This window comes from Lissotriton vulgaris, chromosome 7, assembly GCF_964263255.1.
Source record: "Lissotriton vulgaris chromosome 7, aLisVul1.2, whole genome shotgun sequence".
In the NCBI taxonomy this organism is placed as follows: domain Eukaryota; kingdom Metazoa; phylum Chordata; class Amphibia; order Caudata; family Salamandridae; genus Lissotriton; species Lissotriton vulgaris.
The window spans coordinates 1,064,589,576-1,064,614,146 of record NC_141695.1 but is presented as its reverse complement, the minus strand read 5'-3'; the positions used below and the strand labels follow the sequence as shown (position 1 = coordinate 1,064,614,146).

The 24,571-nt window shown below is 45.6% G+C and overlaps 1 protein-coding gene across 1 annotated transcript in view; it reads right to left on the bottom strand.

Annotated features, from left to right (window-relative positions):
* The window catches only part of TGFBI (transforming growth factor beta induced), a 225,671-nt gene extending 202,720 nt beyond the window's left edge, over window positions 1–22,951 (bottom strand). Inside the window, exon 1 of the mRNA XM_086931518.1 lies at window positions 22,728–22,951. Within this exon, the coding sequence (XP_086787644.1) occupies window positions 22,728–22,846 (119 nt within the window). The 5' untranslated portion in view covers window positions 22,847–22,951. The remainder of the gene's footprint in view (window positions 1–22,727) is intronic.
* Between the last annotated feature and the right edge of the window lie 1,620 nt (window positions 22,952–24,571).

Here is a 24,571-nt window from a genome sequence, read left to right as displayed (position 1 = left end):
AATAGAGGAGAACTGAGAAGTAATTGGAGGGTTAGAGAAGGTATTAACGAGAGACATTCACCCACCCAGAAATAGAGCAAGCCCATTCCTATTCACAAAACGCTGTTCTATAATATTCACAGCGATAGAAAACCCAAAACAGTCATAAATGTACTAGAATTTAGAACTGAAGTAAGTCCAGCACCACCCATTGCCATTCATAGATACTACAACACTCTCCTATAGGCAATAATGGAGATATGGACTTAAGTAAAACCCTATAGGAAATTAACTCATTTTTTTAAAACAAAAAAATATATATATAAAAAAATATATATATATATAGATACATTACCTACTGGCGGTCGCCAGTAGGTAGTTATAGTTAGGACCTAGTTTCCGTAGGAAATGCACAACATTCTATTGAGAATAACTTTGGCGCCGGTTAATGAATCTTTGGGAATTTCTCAAAAAAGATGGCCCGTTACGTTCTGCTCCTTCCCTGAAAGTGTCGGGGGGATTCGTCAAGCGGGGGCCGAGAAAAAAGGGGGGTTCCAAAATGTGTTTTCCCCATGTTAATTTCCATAGGACGATTAGACACGGCTACAGCCCGAACTGCTGAACGGAATTACACCAAACTTGGCAAAATGGTAGGGACTGTTATGCAGTAGGGCCTTTTCCATATTTGGTGAAAATCGCTCCAGTGGTTTTTATGAAAATTAGCTTCAAAAAAATTCATATATCTATATGCGCGCTTCAAGCGCTTTAAGTACGCGTACCGATAAGCGCACCCTGCGCGCCACGGAAGTGTGCGAGCGAAAAGCTGATTGGCTCTCGGGTGTCTGTGAACATTCCAAACGGTCCGGAGAGACCGCCATCTTGTGTCTCGGAAAAACCGAGACACAAGAGGTGAAAAACAAAAGGGGAAAACGTAAAAAGGGGGCAGGGTAGAGACCCCCTGACTTCCTAGGTTTTCTCAGGGGGGCCTAGAAGGACCCCAACGGAGTAAGCTCAGGGTGCGTGTACGAGTGCGCGTACGGGTGCGCGCACCCTGAGCGCACTGGAGTTTCAATAAAGAAAATATATAAAAGAAAAAACATTCAAAAATTTATATTACAAAAATATAGAATATTGGAATAATTAGGAAAAATTATAAAAATTAATAGCTATAAAAATTAACTATTAAAAAACTTACTCACTCCTCTCTCTCCCTCTGTCCTCTCACATCCTCACATCCTCACTCCCCATCCCTCACTCCCTCTCTCTTACCCTCACTCTCTCTATCCCCTCACTTTGTCACTCCCCCTTCCCTCACGCTCACTCCCTTTAACTCACCAACACTCCCTCACTTACCGTTCTTTGCTCCCTCACTCAGTCCCTCACTCCCTGTCACTCTCCTTTTATCCATTAATTTATGCAGTACACATTCATTGAAAAAAGAATGACACAATATATAAGGAATATAGCTCTTTTTTGAGAATTGGAGGTAGTTTTAAAAAGAACTTTTTTTTCTTCTTTTTTTGTTTTTACATTTTTTTTCTACTTTTTAAGAACGATTTTAATTTTTGGGGGGATTTTTTCCAGGACAAAAACAAAACCAGGGATGCAAAACTGCTCAACAGGAGCACAAAAAAGGGGAAAAATTAGGGCTGGGTGGAGCAGTGGTGTTCCTCCTTCTTTCGAAAAATTAGTTCAATGCTCTGCTCCCCATAGCAGAGCAGTTGATCACACCGTTTGCAGTGTATTTTCAAATCTGCAAACACCGGCTGTACGTTGGGGATTAAAGTTGTTGTTGTTCCTCTCACAGATGATGTAGATGCTCCGGTGGAGGTGGAGGCGTCATCTCTTGGGGGATTGCGTGCCAGGTCCCTGGTGCTCTCGCTAGCAAAGTTGTTAGGATGCTTCCTTTCCACATACCGGATCAAGGTGGCATTCCCAAAGCTGTATTTTCGGGTGGGATCCCCACGTGACAGAGTTGTGTCACATATCCGGCAGGTTACCTTTGCAGCATTATATTTCTTTTCCCCCTCTGGGAAAGTAAAGAACTTCCAAATAAAATGCTCTTTAACTTTTCTTTGCGGGGGTCCTCAGGCAGGAATTCCACATCAGAATCTGTGGAGGGGTCCTGGGAAGCAGACATCTTTGAAAAATGAGTGCTAGTAGTATGACAAAAGGAAAGAGGTGTTCTCTCAGCAATTACAAAGAGGTAGTGAGGGAAATGGGTGGGGACTTTCCATAGTTGTATAAAAAATTGTTATGAACCAATCAAAAATGTTGTTTTAAGGTCACATGGCTTCACGCTCGCTTATGCTGCGCAATCCAGGGCGCTTACGAGGGTGCTTAAGCGGCACGTACATAGGCGGTTACGGAGGCGCTTCCGGGGGTGCTTACGCGGCGCGTATGAATGACGTTTTGCTCGATTTTCGAAAATGTGTTTAAAGTTAAAAAACGGTTTTAAAAATCTAAAAAACACTACTTTTATGAGTATGCCACTGAATGTCTTGCATTATTATTTACTTTAAATACATAAATATATTGTTTTCGCTCGCGGGAATTGCGCTCACGCTACGTGTACAGGTGCGTTTACGGGAGAGCGCACCCTGAGCGCACCAGGGTTTAAATATAAAAAAACAAGAAAAATACATTCAAAAATTAATATTACAAAAATATAGAATATTGGAATAATTAGAAAAAATTATAATAATTAATAGCTATAAAAATTTGCTATTAAAAAAACTTAATAATTCACTTAAAAAACCGTAGGTTTCCAACTCGTTATAGTTAGGAATCAGCATTTAAAAAACCTTTGAAATTCACTGAAAAAACCATAGGTTTAAAACTCGTTATAGTTAGGAATTAGCATTTAAAAAACCTTTGAAATTCACTAAAAAAAACATAGGTTTCACACCAGTTATAGTTAGCTGAACATTTTACTCATACAAAACCATTGAAATTCCCACGGTATAGTCACATATTACATCATTCATGACATGGTCAGTGACATCACTGATGACATCACTGATGACATCTCAAATGACATCACTGATGGCATCACTGATGACTTCTCAATTGACATCACTGATCTCCTCACTGATGACATCATTCATCTGATAATACGATGCACCTCCTCACACTCTAATATAACCTTTCATACACCCAGTGTTAAATACAGACTACCATTGTTGAAACCATTGACACACCAATCACTCCTACATACAGTCACTCACCAATACAACACTATCATATGCACTCATACACCTATACAGACACTCACACACTGCCACTCATCCATAGAGTTACTGACACACCTAGTCAGTCATGCAAAGAATCAATCACACGCCCATTTCTTCATCTATACAGTTATACACACAACACCTTACTTATTCAAACATATACTAACACATACTTACTCTCTTATACAATCACTGATACAAGTACACATTTATCCACACAGCCACTCGTACAATCACTGGCTCTCATGTATAGTCATTTATATATGCCAACTCTCACATGCACTGTGTTTTACATATGTATTTACCTGGACATGTAGCACTGAGATATCCATTCACTCACCAACACACCCATGCACACAGTCAACCGCCCATACAGCTGTTTCCACATGAACTCTTGATCCCATACACCTAGTGAATCAACTGCTCACACATCTATGCACAGAGTCACACACCTCCCAGCCACCCACACACACACTCAGTCTCCCATAAAAATACCTGGTCAACCAATCAATAACCCATATAGCCACTCATACAGCTACTGATCAACACATGCAGCAGCTTACACAACAACACATTCAGACAGTTTAGTCACTAACCCATGCATTCAGTAAGACACATTTAATCACTCACTCATACAGCCAGTCACGCACGTACTAAATCCTTCATCCAGACACTTATACATCCACTCATTCTGCAATATGTAAAACATATTTAAACTTTACAGAAACACACAGTCACTGGATGATGTCATCATTGATGTCATCAGTGATGTCATTTGAGATGCCATCAGTGATGTCATCAGTGATGTCACTGACCATGTCATGAATGATGTAATATGTGACATCATCAGCAGTGGATTGCGGGCGCGCGAGTTATAGTGAGTCCAACTAACTATAACGTGGGAATTTCAATGGTTTTGTATGAGTAAAATGTTCAGCTAACTATAACTGGTGTGAAACCTATGTTTTTTTTAGTGAATTTCAATGGTTTTTTAAATGCTAATTCCTAACTATAACGAGTGTTAAACCTATTTTTTTTTCAGTGAATATAATATATATATATATATATATATATATATATATATATATATATATATATATGTATGTATGTATGTATGTATGTATGTAAGTATGGAAGAAAAGAATTACTGTGTTTTATGCGAAAATCTGAAATTAGTTCTATTGTTGATAGGAAAGTTGGAGGATTTAAAGCAAAAGAGATGGGTACTTTACCCCCAAGAAAATAAAAAATAATAACATTAAATAAAATAAAACAAAGGAAAGTATAAAAACAAATTTAGCAATATAAGTCAATATTTCTAAACATACGGTCTGTGGTTATGTGGTTATTGGATATGTGACGATACATCGCATGCCATTACATCGCATGCCTTTGTAACGCCAAACTTTACCCCGACTTTCTGTCAGGGGGAGCGCTGGAAGTTGGAATAGATTAATTTTCTTTTCCAACTCCAGTGTGTGCAACAGTAGGGAAAGTGTTGGAGTTAAATCCAACACCTTCTACCCACTGCTGCACACCTTTTTCGTTGCAACGGCAAGTTATTTAACTGCATGCATTGTAACAATTGCATTGTAAAGGCTGCTTCCCCGTGGTTATTATTCTCCAATGATTAGAAAAGTGGTTCTATAATGAACGGTACTTTACCAGAATGTTAAGACTGGAGAAAGGTTGGAGATTGATTTTAATTGGGTGAAGGTTGAGAAAAGGAGGCAAGTATCCCTTTAAATGGACACTCTGCACAATTAAAACTTGATGGCCAAGTAGAAGGCAGTTTGCTGAAATACATCGGCTGGACATTATGAGCATGGTGCACTTTTGAGAAATGAAATTAAAATAAGATAAAGAAATTTGTGAAACATACCAATTGGTAGTTATAGTTTGGAAGTAGTTTTCATAAAAAGAGTGTTTTTTCATTTGCCAATAACTTTGGCATCGCTTGGTGAATCCTCGTGAAATTTCCAAAATTAGTTTGATGGTTACTTCAGCTGCTGTCTCAAACGTTTTGAGGTGATCCGTCAAGCGGGAGCCAAGAAAAAGGGGATCCCAAAATGCATTTTCCCCATTTTAATTTCAATAGAAAACTAAGACATTGCTACAGCTTGAACTGCTGAACCGAAATACACCAAATTTGGCAGAAAGGTAGATGTTGTGCAAGGGAATTTTTTGTGGTTTAGTTTAAATCTGTTAAGTAGTTGCAAAGTTATTTAAAGAAACTTCCAATTGTATGTATACAGATGTGGAGGATCTGCGACCCCTCCCGGTCTTGTGCTGAGATCTGACTGTCTGCCAACACTTCAAAACAGGACGTGTTGCCAGCCATCTTGGGACTTGACTCGAGTTAAGCCCCAGAAAAAAAGGGCAGGGTAGAAATAACCTGACCCCCTAGCCCGCCTTGGGTGGTTCCACAGGGACCAGGCAGGGCCAAAAAAGCATTTGGTAAAATTTTCCGACAGGAGCCAGGCTAGATCGATGTATCTCACTGCAAAGTTTTTAAAAAAATGAAGCGTGGGCTCCTGCAATTCATTAATTTACAATCCTCCAGGTAGGCCATGTCCCAGGGGCATTTTTTAAATATAGGAGGGGGTGTGCACAGCTCCCCCTCCTGGGACTTACTATACCCCAGGGAACCCCACTTGCCAAGGGCAACACACAAACAACAAATCGGGGGGAAAGGATTGAGGACCACCACCTCCCCGGGGCTTATGCATTCTATGGGGAACCTTTCAGACCTCCCTGGCCCCTAGGACCACCGCCTCCCTGGGTCCATAAACAAGTTATAGTGGAGGTGCCTAAAGGACCCCCGGTCCCAGGGATCACCACCTCCCCAGGCCCAAGTGCAGTTTTGTTTAAAGGGAGGGGACAGCGGCCCTCTTCCTGTTCTGTTCAAGGCCCCGGGGACCACCACCTCCCAGGAGAAAGTCCTACAAATTTGAAAGGAGGGAAGCCAGCAGGAACTATGGGGGTCATGAGTCTTTCCCCGCGGTCCCTAACAGTTGTTAGTGGGTGCACTGGGTGGGACCAGGGCACCCACAATAGAGCCCAGGCCCAGGGGATGTGGTCCCCAGGGCTGAAATCAGCCCAAGAGTGGGGGTGCACAGCACCTTCCCCTTATTTGTTTTTAAAAAGAAAAAATAAATAAAAAGGCTGTGCCACATGAGAAGGGGTCCCTGGGGCCAAAATTGGCCACCTCCCTTTATTTTATTTCAAAACATTTTTTTTAAAGTTCAGGCCCCAGGGAATATGGTCCCCGGTGCCAAATTAGGCCCTGAAAATGGGGGCCACATGGCCCCCTCCCTAAAAAAAAAAAATTTAAAAGCTGAACTGGCAAGTCACTGGAGGCCCTGCCTACTTTCTCCAACACTGCAAACGTGCCTCCTGGCACACTACTAGTTGGGGGTTGAAGTCCCATTTGCTCTTGGGGAGCCTTGTGGGCCAACTACCCCTCCTGCTACCTCCAGTAAGTCCCACACAGCTGGATTGGTGAGAGGTTCTTGGAGGCCATACCCCCTTTCTCCACCACTCTGAAAATGCACCGGCTGGTGCACAAATGGTTGGGGGATGAACCCCCCCTTGGCTGATGATGGTCCTTGGGGTCCACTGGCCCTCCCGTTACCTCCTGTAGGTCCCACACCATGGGATTGCTGAGAGTCCTTCTGAACTCATGCCCCTCTCCAACACTCTGGAAACACGCCTCCGGGTGCACAACTGTTGGACTTGGCCATTTTTGCAGGGTCATCCCTAAACCTTTTGCTCTCCGCCCAGCCTTTTTGCTAACTTGGTGTTGGTGGTTTTAGGACTCTGGGCACTTTAGCACTGGTTAGCAGTGCAGAGTGCTTGCGCTCTCTGCCCTCCATAGGCTAACATTGAGAACTATCCCCTTATGGGATAACTCCTAAATAAAACAAAATAAGTAAGTCATGTTTGGTATGTGTGGAATGGGAATAATAAATGCTGCGCAATGGTGTGCGCAGATTTACTTTTACTATTTTAGAAGTGCCACTTTTAGAAGTTGGCATTTCTGTGTGCTTGTGCTGACGTGGAGGGGAGGCTTTGCCAGGAGGAACCGCAGTGGGACACTGCGTGCTGGCCCCTGTGCCCAACTTGGCCCCTCTACCTTCTACTGGACTGGGAAGGAGCTGCGCTGGAGCCAGTGCTGCTGCCCTTCAGGATTGCCATCCACACTGCGTTGGACTGTCCCAAGGGATTGTCACTCTGCTGTGGAAGAGCTGCCCTGTAGGCTGCTGACCTTTGCCCAACCCTGCTTGAATCCCAGCGCTTTGTGTGCCTTGCACCAGGTTTCCGTGCCCCAGGAGGAGAGGAGCGTCTGTCCTCTGCAGCTGCTGGGCTGCCAGAGTAACTAGAGTATTTCCCTAGACTGCTTGGGCATCTTCAGGGAGAGCCCCGGCGTGGGAACTCCCTGTGTCCTGTGAAGAAGTAGGAGCCTACCCCACCTACCTTGTGCTTATCAATCTAAAACAGTAGCCTACCCCGCATCTGTAATTAATTAACAAGCGGGTGCCCTCTCAGCTGTTTTCTGCAGTAGGAGCGGGTGCCCAATCCACTTTTGTATTTATTTAATTCAAGGGTGCCTACCCTGCTTTTTCATCACTTCAAGCGGGCTTCCACACCGTCTTACATTTTGGAGAATCACCGCCGCCGGCCCAGGAGTCACCAGAGCACTGCACAGGCTCCCCTGCTGACGTCAGAGGGGGGCCGCGCTAGGATTGGTGCTGGCGGAGGGTTTCCCCAGCAATGAGGAGTGTCATCATGGAAGCCGCGCTGAGGCCGTCTGGAGCCTCGCGGTTTCCCCACCAAAGTAGAGAGGCCTGGAAGCAGCCTGTGGTGGAGCGGGGCTCCCGTGTGCCTGGGGAGAGCCCTGCAAACTGCAGCAACGACAGAGGGCGAGACCAGCTGTGACTCACCTGCCAAGCCTCTAAGGAGTGGTGAGTGGGGCTGGGCTCTGGATCGTGGTGAGGCCACAGGACCAAGGCGCCAAGCGGGGCTCCCGAGTACCTAGGGAGAGCCCCGCAAGCTGAAGTGGCACTGGAAGAAGGGAGGAGGCGGAGAGAGGCACCACCAAGCTTCCCCCACGTGTGCTGGATACTGGAGGAGACCCAGGTACTGCCGGTGAGTGGGGCTGACCTGGGAAGCAAGAGTGAGGCACTTGTCTGGTGTCTGGTTACCAGAGCAACCCAGCGGGAACAGCGGGCCGCTCCAACGCGGGTGCCATATCTTTCTTTTGAGTCCTAGAGGGGGCTCACATTGGTAACAGCGGCGCCGCAGTTGCGGGCCGCTGCAACATTTGTGGGGCACTTTTTGAATTCGAGGAGCCCGTAGGGGGGCTCCACCCTATGCAATGGTTGGCAGTGACTCTTGGGCTCATCCCAGATGCTCCGCAGAGGCGGCCAGCTGCGATGTGGTGGGTGACAATTCTTTCAGAGTCCCAGAGTGGGGCTCCAACTCGCACTGTTAGCGCCACATTCTTTTGAGTCCATGAGGGGGGAGTTCACCTAGGTCATAACTGCACCGCAGGAGCGGGCAGCTGCAACTTTGTGGGCACTGGTCTGACCTTATGACTCTGTGTTATGTGCCCTGCTAAGATGACTTATGGTTAATACATCTCAGCCTCATGGTGATGCTAACTCATATGATTATGTCTAGCACAGGATGTGACTTATGGTCATGGTTTTTGCCCCAGCCATAGATGCGAACACATAATGTTTTTTTATGCCTGAGATGCCCCATATTATGCCTAATGTTTTTTATGCCTAATGAATTGCCTCAGGTGATTATGCCAAATGCTAATATGGGTATTTCTAATGTTATGCATAGTGTGATTTAGGCCTGATGTTTTCCCCTAATGCTTACACTGTGAGTTTTATGGATTAGGTGCCTGATCTAATGTACCTGAGGCCTAATGAGAATACATGATATGTGTTGTGCCTAACGTTAACATGATTTAGGCCCATCTAATATGTTTTTGCATAATGTCTTTTTACCCTAAGGATGTTGCATATATACTATAAGGAGTCCTAACGTCAGGGTATGATGTTCTGGGGGTATACCTGATTTAAGGTGTTTATGCCTCATGTTGATATGATGCTAAGTTTATGATCTTACCAGTAGGTACTGAGGGTTCTATATTGACTCATTGTACTTCTGCGATGGTTCCGGCAGCGACCCGATTGGCGCTGCCTTGTACATAATCCCCTGCAAATAATGTCCTGGTGCCTGTAGGCACAGTGTGTATGTCTGTGATTCTAATGTGTTTTTATAATACAAAGGCTATTTTTATATAACCTTGTGTGGAGTCTTTTTTGTAGTGTGCCTAGTGTGTCGCCGGTGTGTGTGTGTGTGTGTTGCGCAAACGCTTTACACATTGCCTCTGGGATAGGCCTGACTGCTCGTGCCAAGCTACCAAGGGGGTGAGCGGGGTAATCCTCAGGGTGTAGCTCTCTCATCCTGATTAGACCGGAGGTTTCTGCTTGGCTCTGGTGCGTGCCCTAGCCTACCGGGAACCCCCGTTTCTAACAACAACTGAATGGGGGATGAATTCCTCTTGGATGCTGAGGGACTTTGGGAGTCAAAAGGCCCTCCTATTACCTTCAGTAAGTCCCATACAGAGGAATTCCTGAGAGCTGGTCAAAGGCTCACTCCCTTTCTCCACCACTCTGCAACTGTGACTACTAGTTAGAAAATCCATTGAAATTCACTTACAAAACCACAGGTTACAGGGATGTTATAGTGGAAGTGGGTGGGGTGTGGAAGTGGCTTTGTGGGTATGTGAATGGCTGTTTGAGTGGCTATATGAGTCGGTGAGTGGGTATGTGAATACCTGTATGAAGACTGTGAATGAATGGGTGAGGGGTTTTGTGGATGTGTGAGTGGGTGAGGTAGAGATTTTGTGGGTGTGTGAGTGGTTTTGTGAGTAGGTGTGTGGATTTTTTTGTGGATGTGTGGGTATATGAGTGGCTCTATGGGTCTGGGAGTGGGTGTGCGAGTGGCTGTATGCATCAGTGAGTGGGTGTGTGAGTGACTGTATACATCAGTTAGTGGGTGGATTTATGGGTCTGTGAGTGGGCATGTGAGAGGCTGTATGCATCAGTGAGTGGGTGTATGAGTTTCTGTACACATTGGTGAGAGGGTGAGTGAGTGACTTATGGGTCAGTGAGTGGGTGTCTGAGTGGGGTTGTGTGTTAGAGTGAGTGTGTGGGTGGTTTTGAGAGTGTGTGAGTGTCTATATGGATCTGTGAGTGGGTATTTGAGTTCTAGTACGGGTCTGTGAGTGGATGTGAGAGTGGTTATGTGGGTCTGTGAGTAGGTGTGTGAGTAGCTTTATGGATCGGTGAATTGGTGAGTGAATGGCTGTATGGGTCGGTGAATGGGTGTGTGAGTTGGTGTATGGGTCTGTGAGTGTGTGCCTGAGTGGTTGCATGGATGAGGAAGTGGGTGTGAGAGTGGCTGTATGGGTCTGTGAGTAGCTAGATCTTTAAGGACAAAGAACTAGCTTTCTGCCAAATTTTGTGTAATTCCGTTCAGCAGTTCAGGCTGTAGAAATGTCTAAAATCCCTACTGGAAATTGCAAGGGGAAAATGCATTTTTGGGATCCCACTTTTTCTCAGCATGTGCTTCAGGAATCAACCTGAAACTTTCCACACAGCAGCTACTGTGAGTTGCGTACTAGTTTTGAAAATGCTGTGAGATTCGTCAAACAACGCCAAAGTTATTGGCTAAACAAAAAACACTTTAGGGCGTATTATCAATGCCTGGCAATAACTATCGCCAACACCAGTTAGCAGGAGCTTTGTTATTGCTGTCCATCCCTGAAATGTATCACCTTGTTAGCAACATATTACCAACACGTGGATAACAGGGGATAGTCTCAGGGAACGGTGGTGAAAACTCCCGCTAACTTCTGCGTGATGGCGATAGTGATATAGGTGGTAGAGGGCGATACCTAGTGATCGCCGCATTAGCAGCAGGAAAAGTCCAGCTAAAGTGGTGATAATGGGCTTGATAATATATCCAAGTGTGTGCACTTGGCAGCTCCTGCTCGTTTGACATGCAAATGCCACCTTCCTTGTTTTTCAGTGTGAATGTGAATTGGGGTGAGGTGCAAACGGCTCATGTTTGTTTCTCTGCATATGGTGTGTGCAAAGTGTACATTTGACTGTGGGTGCTGGTATTAGTCATTCGCCCGTGTCATTTGTGAATATTTTTTTTCCCATGTCCTCCTTCTGTGGAGGGCATGCGGTGTGCTGTCTGCTGGGGGTAAGTACCCCCCCCCACCCCCCCCAACTGGCTTTAAAGGGAAGGAATCATTGTCTTACTTCCCTGACATGACTCTGACTAGTGCACCCCAAGTCTGCACCCAGGAGACGGTAAAGATGGCACGAGTCAGTCATCATCCTGATTTACAATTCCTGGAATTGGCCATTTCTTGTGCAAGGACAGTGATTGCCTGTCAACCACGTCCTGCTTTCCTCTCCTAGTGTACGCCCCGAATTATCTGCAATCAACGGCCTTCATTCAGAAACCGTGTTGCCCCTTTTCTCTCCATTGACCACTTGTTCCTTATGCTATCTGACAGGGCTTGAATACCCTTTTCACAACTGCCCGGGTTTCGTTTCTGTCCCACACTAGACAGACACAAAACAAAAGCACCACAAAGCAGAGATAATTAAACTGACTATTAATCAATTAACTGCAGTCCATACATTTGCAGCAGTGGGGCCGGCCTTTCCCATCAAGCAGCTCTTCTTGGCCCCCGTGGCCTTGATGCATCTTTGAACGTGGGCAGCGTGCTCGCGAGATGCACCGTGCTCACTCGGATGGAGAAATGGATCTTCGGGTCTCCAAAGCTGCTCTCTTTGCAGCAGGAGCGGAACTGAAATAGCAATTTTTATTGCAGTGCACTAATCAGGGCATGGCAGGGCACCTAGGGCATGACAGGAGTGCCACAGCACCCATCAAGCCAGATCTTTCGGTGCTAAGTAAGCAACTTGCACATCATGCATAGCCAGGGCTGCTGATGTACAGCAGAGGGATGCCAATGCACTCTTCAGGGTTGGCAGTGAACCTGCCGGTGCCCATCGCAGGCTGTCGGCCACTGCACATCACAGAGGTGCCAGTGCATGTCTCAGGACTGCCATGCATATGCAAAGAATGTCACATACCCATACAGGGCTTCCTAGGACATCCAGGGCTGTCGTGCCGGCCACAGGACTGCACTTCAAAATACAGGAATGTCAGTGCCCATAACAGTGCTTCTGTGATGGGCGCATCAAGAGCTACCCGTCACAGGGCTACCTCTTCATATCACAGGACTGTCAGCTTCCATAAACGGCTTTCAGTGCATGTTCCTGGGCTGACTGTGCAAATCCCAGCCCTCTAGTACCTATCACTCCACTCTGCCAGTGCACATCCAAGGGCACCCAGCACGGGTCTGTCAGTGCACGTCCCAGCGCTGCTAGTGCCCATAAGAGTTTAAAGCACACACCCACGTCCTGACAGTGTACATCCTATGTTATGTTGCAGGGCTTCCTGTGCCCACCACGGGGCTTCAATTGTACATCCAAGGTTTGTAAGCGACCTTTAGAGAACTTCCAGTGCACATTCCGGGGCAGACAGGGCACATCCTACAGCAAACTCTGCCCATCACATGCCCTCCATTGCACATTGCGGAAGAGCCAGCAAAACTCCCTGTGCAGCGAGCGCAGCCCTGCCCTTCCCTGCACGTGACCCCTGTGCCACATGGTTTTGTGATGTGCAGCCACGTGCTGCTCCTTGGTGTGAACTTCCAACAGCCATTCCAAGCCAGCGTCTTGTTAAACTGAAACCCACAAAATAAGAGCCCCGTTGATCAGAAGAGGCCCTCTAATTCAACATGACAAATTGCGCGTAGACAAAACAAGGACCAGAAAATGATTTATGGATTTCTTAGCAATGGTCCGAGCAAATGAATGCAACATGAATTAAACATATGAATGCATGCTGTATCATGTGTAATATCCAACTATTGACTGTGATATCATACCAGGCGGCAGGTACCTTGATTTGCGATCTGTACCCATCTGAGGGCATATAATCAATGCCGGGCGATAACTATCGCTAACCACAGTTAACGGGCCAATCTCCTGGTGATCATTGCATGGGTGACTGTCTTCCTTGACTCCGGGGGGCTCCATTTGAAGGTCTTGTGGAAGATGCAGAGGGTGTTGAAGCAGCTGGAGGTGATGGCTTAGGCCTGTTGGTTCATGTTAAGGGATGAGTCGAGTACGAGGCTGAGGTTTTTGGCGTTTGCCGAGGTGGTAGGTGGTCTTCCCAGGGCAGCGGACACCAGGTGTTGTCCCATGCTGAAGGGGTGAATCCAAGGACGAGGACTACTGTCTTCTCAGCATTGAGCTACAGGCAGCTGTTGGTCATTCAGACTTCGATGTCATGCATTCCTTTCTGGAAGTTGAGTCTGGTGGTGGTGGGGTCTTTGGTGAGGGAGAGGATGAGCTGGGTGTCATCTGCGTAGGATACGATGTTGAGCTTGTGTTTTCAGATGATGGCGGTGAGGGGGGCCATGTAGATGTTGAAGAGGGTCGGGCTCAGAGATGACCCCTGTGGGAGTCCGCAGGTGATTTACTTGTGATCGGAGAGGAAGTGTGGCAGTCTGATCCTTTGGCCTCTTCCGGTGAGGAATGATCAGATCCAGTCTAGGGTCCATCCTTGTATGCTGGCGTCATGTAGTCTGGCGACTAGTGTGCGGTGGGAGATGGTGTCGAAGGCCAGTGAAAATTTGAGTAGGATGAGGGCTGTGGAGTGGCCTTGGTCCAGGAGGGTGTGGATGTTGTCTGTGGTGGCGAATAGGGCGATATCGGTGCTGTGGTAATTGTGAGGAGAGCAGGGGTCATGGGGGCCCCCGAGTGGATGCGTTTCAAGGTCGAGGTGGTGTATTCGGCTGTGACTGCCATCCAGGTTGAGATGGTGGGCTGGCTGGTGTGTTGGGGTGGTAGGTGGGGGTGGCTGTGGCATCTGGTGGATGGTCAGCAAAGTTGTTGTGGAGTATTATTGATCTTGAGGTGGAAGTAGGTTCAGGTCTTATCGCAGAGGTCTTGGGATGGGGTGATGTCTGTGGATTCGCTGAATGGGTTGGTGAATTCATGAATGACCTTGAAGAGTTGCCTTGAGTTGGTGGAGTTGTTGAGGATTTGGTTGTGGGAGTCCGTCATGGCATCCTTGGAGGTGGTGTAGATTTCATGTGTCTTGGTGTTTCTCCAGTTCTTCTGCAGACATCTGCAGGTGCGGCTTGATTCTTGGAGACCGGTGGTGAACCAGGCAGTTTTCCTGGGGCGCTGTTTGTTGGGCTTGCATAGCGGGGCGAGCTTGTAAGCGCAGTTCGAGATCCAATTGTGGAGTTGACTGGTGGCGACGCTGATGTCGGCTGTGTTGGAGGCAGGGGTGGTGGTTAAGGTCTGGCGGCCGTGGAGGCATGTGAACTGGCCATGGGTTGTGTTTTGCGAAGCCTGTTGTCAGTCTCTGAGTTTTCCGTGGTTGAGTGCATAGAGGGTGACTGAGCAGTAGCTTTGGCTGGCTCAAGATCCAGGGTTCCTGGCGCTGGTTGCGGTTGGGACATGGACGGACGCAGGCGGGCTTGCCTTAAGTGTGCCTTTGGCACACAAGCAGCATCGATCTGCAGCGCAAACACGCAGCGGCCACCATTAAGTAGTGGAGGGGGAGGAGCGTTCATCTGGGATGCAGGAATGGGCTTGGACAGGGGTGCGAGGCCACAGGCGCAGCAGCGGCGGGTAGTGCGGGCTCAAAGAAGCCAAAAAAAAACAGATTGAAAAGAGAAAACCAAGGAATAACTAACTGATGTGATCATGCTATGTATCCTCATGGGGTGGGATGTTGGTTAGGACTGCTCCAAACATGGAGAAGGGCATGGGCGGATTGGCATGCCCACTCAAGTGCACAGTGACTGTTTGGTCAGCCCACTCAGGACTCCCAATGCAGTCATGCACACTTCTCTGTTCGCAATGCAGGCTGCATTAAAGCCTGCATGGAGAACATGCCCACCCCTCCTGCCCCTGGCTGAATGACTTGTCCCATTGCCAATTACAAGCGTTGTGATTGACTCAGGGGAGGGAGCCTGGCTTCCTACTTCCTTTTCCTGGAAGCAGACACAGGTGAGCAGGAGCTACGAAGACATGGGACACGGCTTAGAGGTAAGACTTCCTTCAATACATTTTTAGCAACACCCGCTCACACACACATCCCCGCGTCCATGCACCATCCAGTGTTCTTTCCGGCGTTTACCACCTCACAGCTATCCAGCTCCCCCACACTTCTCAATGGTGGTTGCTGTGTGCCCATGAACAGCGGGCATACCACTTGTGTGCCAAAGGCACATACGTAGTTGTGACGCATGCCATTACATTGCATTCCATTCCAATGCATACTAATACATTGCATCAGTAGAGTAGGTGTTGCATCGTGGAGACATGAAGATCACTGTTCCCACTTCAGTGAGTGCAACCCAAAACTAACTTTTGCACCAAAAACCCAACCATGAAGTCTGGAAGTCCTTTTTGAGCCCCCACAACACACGCAAAAATCTAATTTGAGACAAATACACACCCATTTTTCACTATTTACCCCAAAACACACCCCATTCTTGATATTTTACCCCAAAACAAACCCCATTTTTCATTATTTACCCCAAAACACACCCCATTTTTCATATTTAACCCTAAAACACACCCCATTTTTCATATTTTACCCCCCAAAACACCCCAATTTTAAATGTATACATACAAAACACATACCCACTCGAGAAACTTTAAATTACCCCATTACTGACCTCATAATGCATTGTATTCAAATGCGATGTTAAGGCACCTGATTTGTCAGAGATGTGTTGTTAATGATGTACTGCCTGTGTTGTAATGGTTATCTCCCATACCAAAGGCAACCATAGGCTACGCGGCTTGCGTCCGTCTGCCCCTGGAGCGCAGTCAGCACCAAGGAGCATTCCTCTTGGACACTTCACCAATATGACGCCAGCAGCCTCCTCGCCATCAGCCCTGAACACCACCTCGCCTGCCAGGCCCAACCTCTTCTCCGGACCAGACATCCCCATCACAATCACTGAGGGCTGCAGTATCACCCAAAAGAGGCACCACAACCGTCAGGGAGGAGGCATTTCCATCACCTACAGAAGCACACTCCAACTGACCATGCACTCTAATGACTCAAGGGTGACCATGGACTCCGTCAACTCCAAGATCTGGATCAGGCCCTAGAACATCCTCTGCGGCACCTTCACGTGCAGGACCCCCGGGACATGACCCCCCATTCTCCAATACCATTGTAGACCTCATTGCACCCCAGGGTCTCCCATCCACCGACGACATCCTACTTGGTGAACTCAAGTTCCACTTTGGACAACCCCAGTGACCAGTCCACCACCCCCTCATGGGGCCATGAGGGGGTGCATCAGACGCATGATGTACCAGACGCATCAGACGCAGATGTAGTGACCAGTCCCCTACATCAGATGCAAGCAGCAAGTCACCGCAACAAGCCACATAACAGGACACATGGTCGAGCACATCACCTCAGCCAGGGTGAACGTCAACTGCAGCCACAACACCGGACTCTCCTGGACCGACCATCATTGATAACATCAAGTCTTCACTTTGCCCACCGGATACCACTGCCATCATCGCACCCCTCGCGACTGGATCAAGGCCACCGAAGAACATCTTGTCAACTCCCTCCACACCAACACTCCACCAATGCTTCCAAATGATGACACCACAGCGCGCAACCACCACCGATGGATCTCCAACAGCGCCAACATTATGGCACCCCTCATGAACAGCACTGTGTCAGTACCTTCGGCCTGCCTGATGGCAGGCATTAGGGTGGGGCAGTGCCACAGGGATAGGCTGTCCCCAAGCATTGCTGGAGTTGCGTCATGGATGTGACATGACTGCAGCAATGCATGACTTTAGCGTAGGCAGATACTTCAGTATTCCTGACGTATTTGTCATTACTTGCATCATGGAGTGCTGTCCAGTGATTACAGCGCATCCATGCTGTTGCAAGAAGGGCATAGTGAGAAGCGCTGCAACGCTGTCTTGTGGCAGTGCAGCAACACTTTTCATGGCACAGGAATGCGCACAATCTTATTGATTGTGCGCATTCCTACACTATAGTTTAGTCGCAAGGCAGTGCTGCAACATTGCTTGCAGTGCTGTCCAGTGCCAAAACCTGCAGAGATATGGGCCCAAGTTTTATCACTATTATTAAGACCAGCTATTTTCTGGTCTTAAGTAACTGGCTCTAACTGCAGTTAGAACCAGTTTTTTGGCTCTGCAGAATTTCAAGGAGCCCCTTGATAATATGGAGTAGTGGTGTTTTCGTGTATTTTTGCATAGGAACGCCTACTTTGCATGTCATTAGCGATAAATATCGCTGACATGCTTGGCATTAAAAATAATGACCGCTATCTCCAAAAAAACATTTGCTAAGGCCTGTTAGCTGCAGCTTGCTAACACTGTGATAATGATATCGCCTTGTTAGCGCCAGAAAAGTGCTGATAACGCGGCGATAATGGGCTTGATAATATGCCCCTGGTCTATGGAAATTAAGTCCTAAGTATAACTACCTACTGGTGACTGCCATTCACTAAAAAAACAAAGGTTAAAGTAATAATATTTGGTGAATATGTTAGTGAAAACATTAAAATTTGGAACCACAGAAACCACAGAAATTCACCAGTTAAAGTCAGCAGAGCTAACTATAACTTGTGCCTCTGCTATGCAATCTTTATGGCCTCACATATTACATCCCTGATGACTTGCTCTGTGACAATATTTATGATATCACTGATGACATCTTAAATTACATAATTGATGACATCACTGAGGATCTCACTGATGACATCATCCAAACATCTTTTGCACACATTACTTTAAAAACTGCCATGGCATTAGAGGCCTGAAAGTAAGTATGATAATATGAAGCATCATTAATCCTATCACAGATCTAACTCAGTTGGGTGTAGCAAAGATGGGTTATGTTTAACATTGACCCCATACCATACACTTCGCTAGTAACCTACTTCACATTGACAATCACCCACAGACATATGGAAACCATCATTGCACACAGTCTTCAATCTGCATATAGCCTTTCAGAGAAAGCCATGTTCATAAAGATACTCAACATTTGTTCCAAAATGAATGCCCTACTATGGACAGATTTTATCTGTAGCAAACACTTTACAGTCACCGAACCTACACTGAGAAATGAATTTGGTATGAGAAGAAAAATGGGTACTGTAAAAGGTATTTACTCTATGGATAGAGTTTCTGGTCTGGAAGTTTTGGCCCAGAGGTGGGATTCCTGATGCCTATAATGGCTCAAGGAAGGTGACCAGCAGCCCCCTATTCTTTAAATAAACCAGCCCCCCTCTCCTTATGAAATGTGTCTCCAGAGGTGGGCTTCCTGGAGTCTATAATTGAAGATTGCTGCCTCATGTCACCATTTTCTTTTTTGCGATCCTGTGGAAATTCCAGAGAGATTAGCAGACATTGCTGCCTTTTTTGCCAGCTTTAGCTCTAGGGGGTCCCTCTCTGTCCCCCAATCAGACCTATGGGTTAGGGTATCCCTATCTGGCCCCCTTTTATCTTTTTTTTCTCAAGCTTCTGGACAGGGGACTAAGTCTCCAAGTCATACAATGCCTGCCAGCATCATTTTCTGATGTTGCTGGCAGCCAATCAGAGCACTCGCCCACGCAGGACCAAATTGGCCCAAGGGAAATAAAGCTCCCTGGGCAAATCAGAACGCTCTATTTTTGATTTGGCGCTCCTTAAAGGGTATCTCATGCCTCTTGTGGACTCAACCATCCAGATACACAAATATTTTTACCCTTCATGTTTAAAAAACACTTAGCAGAATTACACTAAATCTTAAATGACCAATCTGTGCATCAAGATCTACATTTCCACCAAATTTGGTTTAATTCTGTTCAACAGTTTTTCCTGTAGCCCTTCTTAAAGAAGTCTATGGAAAATGCATGAGAATTTTGTGTTTTGGGACCCCCTTTTTCATGGTTCCCACTAGAAAGTTCACCCCAGAACCTACAATGCACAAACTAGGCAGAAAAATACCACCCTGGAGATCCGTGAAATGGAGCCAAAGTTATTAGCAGCTCAAAAAAATGATTTTCCCATAGAACAGCTGACCTAACAATACATACCCAGTATATAAATAATTCCTATGTTGATTACTAGCAGGCTGTCTTTAAAGCTTGCAGTATTTATTATTATCAAACTTACAAATGTTCCACCACAAATTCTACTAAGATTATTTTTTGTGATGGTAAAAGCTCAACAATCCTCCCTGCACCAAAACTATTGTTATTCCATCGTTAGACTTGTTTCATTTCTAAGATAGACCATTGCTTTCTTGCAATTTGTCTTATTCACCTAGATTTCTTTGTCTCAATTTCTCTTGCACATGTCACACACAGATTACTTTCAATTTCTTGTGGATACCCCTTAGATCCTTGTCCACCCAAACTTCTTTATATGGTTGCCAACATTCAGAATTCTTCCACATGCAGCAATTCACTGCCCTTCACTACCTTGAGCAGGACACCTTCTGGCAACCGTAGAACATTAAAAATTAAATAAATTGGAGTCATTATGTGCAGGGCCACTAGAATTATGCGGCAGAGGAGGACCAAAGCATGTGGCAGGGTTTCCCAAATTATGCAGCAAGGAAAAACAAAGTAAGTGATCAAATGCAGCATCTTTTATGATAATATTCCTTAATTATTTTCCACTTTAACACTTCATGGCAATGGTTTTATGTCATTAGTACCAGTTTAGCATTCAATAAAAGCAAAAAGAAACTAAAAGGTAACCAATCAACTTTTGCAAAGGGTCTTACACTACATGTCAAACACATGTTGCTGCATTTTTAGCAACCTTTCGTCTGTTTGAGCTAGAAGATTTTGGGGGGCTACAATATGCAGATTATGGTTCTGATATCCGATTATGTGGCAAATGCAGTAAATCCATTCTTATGTGGAAAACACTGCGGCTGCGGAATCTCATAATTCCAGTGGTACTGATTCTAAGATATATGGTGTTTACATTTGATTCTCCTAAACCGTAGACATTGCATAAGCAAAGTTACTGGAAAGATACAAACTCCTAAATTAAAGCACACAGCACACCTGACCGAAGGAGAATATGGTATAAAGCAGGGCTTAATTTGTAAATAAATAAGTGCCAGGGCTCTCGTCAGGAGACCACTGCAGCTTACATCACACATTGCTCTGCCATGCTGCCAGTGACACTAACAACAAACTTATAACCATCCCAAGCCTACAATTGTAACAATTCAAACTATTCCAGGCCCCGAAAGCTATAAGAATGGCTTGGGCGGCAGGTAATTGTCATTTTTTATGTATATTGAATTAATAATTGACTGATCTTGTGGTCATCTGAGACAGCGCCACCTTTTGGCACACTGTCATAAGGTGTTGACAATTGCGAGCCGGTGCCCTGCACCGGAAAATCACTGGCTCAAATTAAGCACTGGTATAAAGCAGTCTTTCATGCTAGGAAACCGCTAACGTCATAGAAGAAAGAGTTATTTTGGCAGAGCTATGGAAGAAGGAGATGTCATGAAAGAGTCAAGTTCTAAATTATTTGGATTTATTGCATTATTTAATTTCATTTAGACAGTGCTAATGACTCCTGACGAGGCGTTGAAGCGCTTTATGCCAAGCAGCAGGCTACTCTGGAAACCCAGGGCTAGTAGTTGATCCATGCATCTACTAACCAGTGATGGAAAATATTAATGAATAAGAACTATTCAATTACAAATTGATCATACTGTGCCAGCTCTTAAACTAACTAGCTCCTTAAATCATGCATTTTGTGTTAAAAAAGAAGCGCAGAGTTCGGCTACCAGCATGCCTCAACTCGTCCCACATTTGTGACCATTTAACGGTCTTCAAACCCATTTCACGACGAGAGAAGAATATTCCAGTAGAAGAGCTACTGACGTGAACTTCTAGTCCCATTCTTGGCCAAATGATGTTTTTACTGATTTTACAGAGTGTTCACAGATATAAAAAGAAATAATTGGACGCATAAAACATGCCAAGCAATTCAAAAGAAAATATGGTAATAAAGACAACGTGCCCATTCATCACCACCCAAGTGCCCAGCTTTGGCATTGCTATGACCAGACATGCAATATGATTAACGGGGAAAAGACAAAAGCATGTACAGTTAATTTTCAAAGGTACCAGCTGGGATCACTTTTTCTAATAAATTATCATACAGAGTACAGTTTAAACTGTCTCATTTTAAAAAAAAGTATTAAAAAGGCCTGCCAAAGTAAAGCTGCACCAAAATTAAAGGAAATTACGAAACATAATTCATCTAATCTCACGTGTCTTGACCATGGAGATAATCTGCCCTTTTATTGTGTTCATCCTTTACTAGTGCGTACTAATCACTGCTGCTGAGGTTCTCCACCCAGTAATGTGCAAGTGATTTTCTTACTGAAAACTAAAGCCAATGGATCCTTTAATCTTTTCTAACAGCAAATGAAAACGCCTCATTTTTTCAGATGTCAAACCTCCACCAATCAAGAGTCAGACGAACAAACTTGCTGCAATTTTCAAGACTAAGTAGAATAAAGTGACTGCATTTTGTTCTCTGAGTTTTCTTCTCTCACATCCTCGTTTCTGAATGAGCGGTGGCGATAGTCGTCTTTCTACCTCTGCGGATACTGAATAAGGCCAGCTGTTCAACTCTCGATAAACTATCACAGAGGGCTCGAACTCTCCCAGCTCCGTACTCTGACCCAACTCTCCTTGACATTCACCTCGGAACTCACTGAAGAGGAAGCAAGTGCCTAAAATTAGACATGCTTTCTGCGGCGAAGTGCTCGTGTGATGAAGATAGAAAGACCCGTCTCCCGTATCGGCCCTCTGAAACCAACGGACAGAACTCGGGCTACTCATTGGCTGCACCACTGTCTTTCACGGAGATGTCAGTATCACTGCGTTATTATATACTGGGGGGTTATATGATATGCTGCTGGACATAGTGGTGTTCACATACATAAACGTTTGTCTACTTCATAAATACATTAGCTACTTCATTCGTGCAGGCCAGTGCAGTTGCGCACAAATGCTCACGCCACAGAATATACATTTCTCACTATGCAATAATCACTTGATATTTCATGAGATATCTCATTCTTGCAGGTCAGTGCAGTTGCACACAAATGCCCGCACTTCAGCATGTACAGTTATCACTATATACTATTCAAGTAGTTAATTTAACCTTGCCAAGGGTGAGTGTATAGTACACCCAACAAGCACAGCTGGACACCATTATGCACTTTTTTAATGACTATCATGGTAAATGACCAATAAATACATTGCTCGCACAGTTCCAAGCTTACCCGTGTTGTCTACCTCGAATTCTACTGTGCTGCAGGACCTGCTGGTAGGGAGACCTGGCAGAGGACACAAAGGCCCCCAGAAGGGCGGCCACACAGCTGAGCAAAATTAAGCGATTCATTTTGAAGGTACCGCGTGGTTTGCAGCCTCTGATCTCCAGGAGGGCTTCAGAGGCAAAGTCAGACAATAAAAGTGGAGCCGTGTGTTAAATAGGCGCAGATGCCCAAGAGGGCGGAGCAAACGGGCGACGGTGCAATCCGAGCCTGCCTTCCGAGGCTGCACCCGTGGGGGCTTCCTTCACCTCTCGGCTCTTTGCGAGCCTGAAACCGCTTCTGAAAACTTCAGAGCGAACAGAGAGCACTTCTCTTCAGCCGAGCCCTGCTGGCTTTCTCTGTATCGGGGAAACTACCAGAAACCCCTGCAGATTGAACCGAAAGACCACAAAATAAACAAGGCGCTCGCAAGAATGCTCCGTCATTCTAAAGCAGACTGCAAAGCTAACAGCAAGGAGGGTCTGACCCTGGATTGTTCATGCTGCTGTAAAAAACAAGCACTGCTCGCTTCTTTACAAAAGGAATCAGACACAGACTGCTGAGCACTGTGTGAAAAATAATCTAAAACACGACAGGGCAAATTAAAATACCGCCAATACGGTCGTGGGTGCATGTGCACATATCAGCGAGTTTGTGACATCTTCTTCCATCAATGCAGCAATACATAAAGCAAATCACTCTTCCAATGAGGTCCTTCTCTTTGTTTTTCTACATTTTAAACTAAAACTGTAATTTTGTGATTTTTCAAATATTGCTGCATCTTTCAGTGGTAATAGTGCTACACTGCCTTTCTACAAGATATCACCACATTGATAGATTGAATAATACAAGTTTTGTATTCTGGTTTAACACCGATTTGCTGAAAAATTTCATTTGTAAGACACATTTGGAATTCCCAAACTCGCCGTTGCAGGTACTCGTGCCCCTGAAACTCCCTTGAGTCTTCATGGATGCTTGGTATGCAGCTGTTGAAATATGTGACCCAGATCTTGTGATTTCCACCCATTCCAGATAACTGTTGCCAAGATTTCCGAGTTGAAATTCTTCGTGTTTGGCTGAGTGTTTGAAGAGCAGCGAAAACAGGGCAACGTTTATCAGTCAAATAAAGTAGGCCTGGGTGGAGTTCACCTCTGCGAAGTACTAGAAAAACTCAGCCACGCTCCCTGGAGTTCCGCCAACAGTGAATTCTGTTAAGTTGTGCTGCTCGCACTGATTTTTAGCGCCAGGAGTTTGTCCTGTGCTGTAAAACCAGGGCAAACAGTACTTGGCATCCCGCCAAAGGGCGCTGCTGCTTTTGGATGCGCAAGTAGATATTGTAGTCAAGCAGCAGCTTTCTCAAAGTGAGTAACAAATTTCTCAATGCGAGCGGCCACGACCTGCTGCGACTGCAGGTGTTGAGAAATCGCGCCAGGAGGAGGTCGAGCGCGCAATTTTTTCTCACAAGCACTCGCCAACTTAATGTTGGCGAGCTGCTTAGGAGAAAAAACTCTGCTCCGCGTCACTTCGCCAGCGAAGTGGAATTTTTCGCCCACCCCTATTATAAAAGGATCACTTCTGTGTGGAATTTTATTGGACTTCGTTTTTTTACCTTTCGGTCTCTTAAGAGTGCTAGTGTACAAAAGTGTGCAAACACTGAGCAACATATTTTACTATTCCAGGTATTATGTTGCTTCTCAATGGGGGAACAGAGATGCATGACAGTACAAATTAGTGAGGTTGGTTAGGGAGTTTATTTAGGCATACCATAAAACATATTAGTTACTTCTGAGGAAAAAGCAATCATGACTTTTTTA